Source organism: Medicago sativa, chromosome 3 (genome assembly GCF_051527215.1).
Source record: "Medicago sativa cultivar Bolivia chromosome 3, Bolivia_mono, whole genome shotgun sequence".
NCBI classification, from domain to species: domain Eukaryota; kingdom Viridiplantae; phylum Streptophyta; class Magnoliopsida; order Fabales; family Fabaceae; genus Medicago; species Medicago sativa.
In genome coordinates, this window is record NC_140751.1 from 85120636 (window position 1) to 85124742 (window position 4107).

Here is a 4107-nt window from a genome sequence, read left to right on the forward strand (position 1 = left end):
ATGGGTTATAAGAATAAGTTTCCCGCCTAATTCTACCCAAAGTCCCAATCTCTTCCTGTGACCAAGAGACTCAATCCTAATAGTGTTTCCCAAGGTGAATCAACTCCAACCCTAGTGTTTGTTGCCAAGAGCAAACTCTATACAAATCCTAGTTTTCTTGTTGACTTTTAAACCCTTGTTTTCAAACCCCCCCCCCCCCCCCCCTCTCTCTCTCTCTCTCTCTCTCTCTCTCAAGGTTTACACTGATACAAGGTCTATATTTATAGTAAAAGTATCCCTAAAAAAAACTGGAACAAATCTGGGCCCGAAAATACGTTTCTGTTTTATTTTCTGCTGTCAAAATCGACAACCGAATTGCACCATTCGGCCACCGAAAATTGTCGAAAGGAATGCTGAAAAAACTTGAGCAAAATCGGCCACCGATTTTGCTTCTTCGGCCACCGAATTGGCACATCCAAAAACTCAATTTTGAGTCACTTTCACAACACTATTTTAACATAAATAAATATTTTTACGATATCTACTAATTTTAAAACACCATTTAAGAAGAAAAAAAAATCATTTTTTTTTGTAATTTAAATGTCAATGATGATTAAATTTAATGATTTTATTATTAATTTTATAACTTAGAATATAAAACTCATTTTTAAATAATCATATTTTATCGACTATAGTAATTTTTCACTCATTTTAATTTTATTTTGTGTTGTTTTATAATTTATAATAGGGTTTAAAACTTGATGTTAATGAAATTTTGAATTAAAAATATAGAAAAATATGAATTTGAATTTTGATTATATTAAAGTGGACCCACAATACTATTTTTCTTTAGAGTGTGTTCAATTAATTTTTTTTTGATAAATTTCTAGAAATAAAAAAATATTATTGTGGGAGGAAATTGTAGATTTTAACATAAGAGAGGTGGGGAATGTAATTCAAGCTTCTTTCAGGGGTGGGAAGTAAAATATTTTCTAAAATATTTTGCATAAGGGGGGAGAGAATTGTATATTTTAACATAAAAGATGAGTGTAATTCAAGCATTTTTCAAGGAAGGAGAATGTACTAAAATGTCAATAATACAAGGCTTTTTTCTTTACTCTAATTTTATTGTAATACATGCCCCAGTTTTTAAAGTTTCATATGTCTTTTTTATAAGTTTTTTTTTAAATAGAACTAACTAATTTTTTTAGGAAGTATATAATTAATTATCTGTTAACAATATATAAAACCAATTTGATTATTCTTTGTATTTTGGTGTACTAATTTCAATTTATTTTACTTTTCTTAGAACTATTTATATAATAGTATATAAATTTTACTTTGCATACAAACTTATTTAAAACATACAAAAAACAGAAGTGTTTCCTTCTCCCATGTACGTTGCTAGTTAACATATAATAACCAGTACTCATGCTATTATTTTTTATAATTAAAGAGATCGAAATAACCACTAGCTAATTGACCATCAATTAACTAATCAATGTAGTCACTTAGCTTTGAACCCTAAGCTGCATTGATGTAAATCTTCATCCCAGATTGGCAGTGACCAGGAAGGTTGCATATGAAGTAGTTGTCTCCCTTTACTAGCTCGATTTGGTCACTACCTGTTCTGAACACTTTAGAACCTTCTGGTGTCTTGCATTTGTCGTATCCAGTTTGGTCCACCAAAACCACATTGTGCATCTTTGGATTATAGCCAAAATCTGCAGCAATCAATTAGTTATTATATACAAATAACTCTAATTTCGTTAACAATTTAGTGTTTTTCAAATATGGCATATTGTATTGTACCATTAATCTTTGGAAACTCAAAAACTAATTACAACTTTTTGTTGTAATTTTTATGCACAAATATGCCCGCAACAGAGTATCTTTTCTCCTTCTTTTTTTTTTTGGTCAAGTAGCACTAGAGTTCACACATTTTAAATGTGGAGAAGTGGGGTGTCCGCGGTTCGAACTACAGCCCCTGCATATAATATGCAATATCCATACCAACTAAACTAAACTCACGGGGATATCTTTTCTCCTTGTTATATTAGCAAAATTAACACAAAATTTTGAAAATGAAAATAAAATATTTTCATAGTAATTGAAGGTACATTTTTTTTTTTTGAAGATAGATAAACAACTACATATTAATTTCAATAGTAATAAGTTTACACTTACCAAGCACATCGCCAGCAACAAACGATTTTCCATTAGGCCACTTCTTAATGCCGAAGGTCCATCCCTTAGGCCCTCCAACGGTGTAAGTTTCTGCATTAGTACTTTTAGCCAGAAACAAAAGGCACAGCAGTGAAATCACAGTGACCATGTTCATAGCTGCACTGCCTCTTCCCTCAGACATATTTGATATTTTCTATCTTAGTGTGAACTGTATGTTTTTATAGCAAATTTATAATAGAATTTGGTTGATCAATCTGTTGAGCTATGGGGCCAGAAGTGTTTTTAATTATTATATAATGTAGATGGAATATTGAGAACATAATACAAGCAGTGACAGGTTGGTGGCTTTTCGTCAATATTTAAGGTCGATTATTACTTAAATATTTCTTAATTAAATTAATTTGATGTTGTTACTGTTGGTTGAAAAGCTAAAAACTAAGTGTGACATGAATAACAATTTAGAAGAAGAATGAGTGAATGAAAACTATGTAAAGTATCCAATGGAGAAGTTGTGAAAACACTTGATGAAATACACAGTAAAAAATAGATTTGGGTTATGCTAACTAACTATGGTTACTTGACTACCAAGTTAACTCTATGATTAAGTTAATCTCTAACTAACTCAATCTTATCTAACTAACTTCTAACTAGTTAGTAATTGTCTAACCTCAAACAAACACATCCTATGTGGCGATCCTCTGGGGTGCATCCTCTGGAGGCAATCCTCTAGGGTACACAACGTAACTAACATGGTCGGCTCTTGCGGGGTGCAAACAGCTCTACTGAGTTGGGCCTCCCAAATTTTGCGGCCCAAAATATTTTTTTATTGTATAATACTGAAAAAAAACCAATATATTTTAAAAACGCGCTGTTATAATAGAAATGATAAGTCGGTGGTCATGAGTAGCATGCCTGCATTAGGGATGTCTTGGGTTCAACTCCAACAGCTATTCTAAATTCATTTTTTGCTTTAATTATTTTTTTTAGCAGGATTGAGCCTCACTTAAGCCTAATTTATCATGGATTTGAGTTTTATAAATTCGTTTTTTGCTTTAATTATTTTTTCAGCAGGATTGGGCCTCACTTAAGCCTAATTTATCATGGATTTGAATTTTAAATATTCTCAATGCTCTCTTTTTCCTTAAAAACGAAATATAACTTTTTTTTCTTATTTTTTTTAGAACACTTGTAACTTTTGGCTCATAGTTTTTATGTAAAATAGCAAAGCTCAAATTATAAAAAATTCTTTTAAAAAAATTGCTTTTTTTATTAGGAGCCTATCGTTACTATCAGCGTCGAGCCTCTAATTTTGTAGAAACGACCCTGGTAACCAACAATCTATAGCTTAAATTATACAACCAATACTCCCTCTTAATTCAAAATATTAAAATTCACCACTCCTGTTTCATTTCTTAGCTTCAAAAACTAGCATGTCTTCATAACTTTTGTGAATAAGTCTATCAATTGTTTTTGTGTAAGACAAAACTCGACACTTAGCTTGTTCTTATTGACTATCCTTAAGAAAATGGAACCTTGTTTCTATGTGTTTACTATTGCCATGGCAGATGGGATTCTTAACTAAGTTGATTGCAGACTTGTTATCAATCTTTAGTTTGACTGGAACCTCATCACATATCCTCAGTTCAATCATCAATGAATGCAGCCAGTTTGCTTGACAATCTGCCAATGACCCTGTAACATGTTCTGCCTTACTGCTAGTTAGAGCAATCACTAATTGCTTCTTGGAACACAGAGATATGCGCACCACTTATGCTCCTTCTGTCTACTTTGTCCCCACACCAATCAACATCTGAAAATCCTTCCAATTCCAACTTTCCATTCATTTGAGAGATAAGAGATATAATCCATATTGTATTGTACCATTAATGCATGTCATCTCAAATTCAGACATCATTCTCAGCTTAAATTCTTCTATATCAG

General features: G+C 31.8%; 1 protein-coding gene across 1 annotated transcript; it reads right to left on the reverse strand.

Annotated features, from left to right (window-relative positions):
* Nucleotides 1–1223: 1223 nt before the first annotated feature.
* LOC146941221 (basic blue protein-like) lies at nt 1224–2427 on the reverse strand. Its single transcript, XM_085754991.1, has 2 exons — nt 2167–2427; nt 1224–1703 (listed from the first exon to the last, which is right to left on the reverse strand). Exons 1-2 carry the CDS (start codon nt 2345–2347, stop codon nt 1504–1506), a joined length of 381 nt encoding a protein of 126 aa, XP_085611117.1. The 5' UTR covers nt 2348–2427; the 3' UTR covers nt 1224–1503.
* Between the last annotated feature and the right edge of the window lie 1680 nt (nt 2428–4107).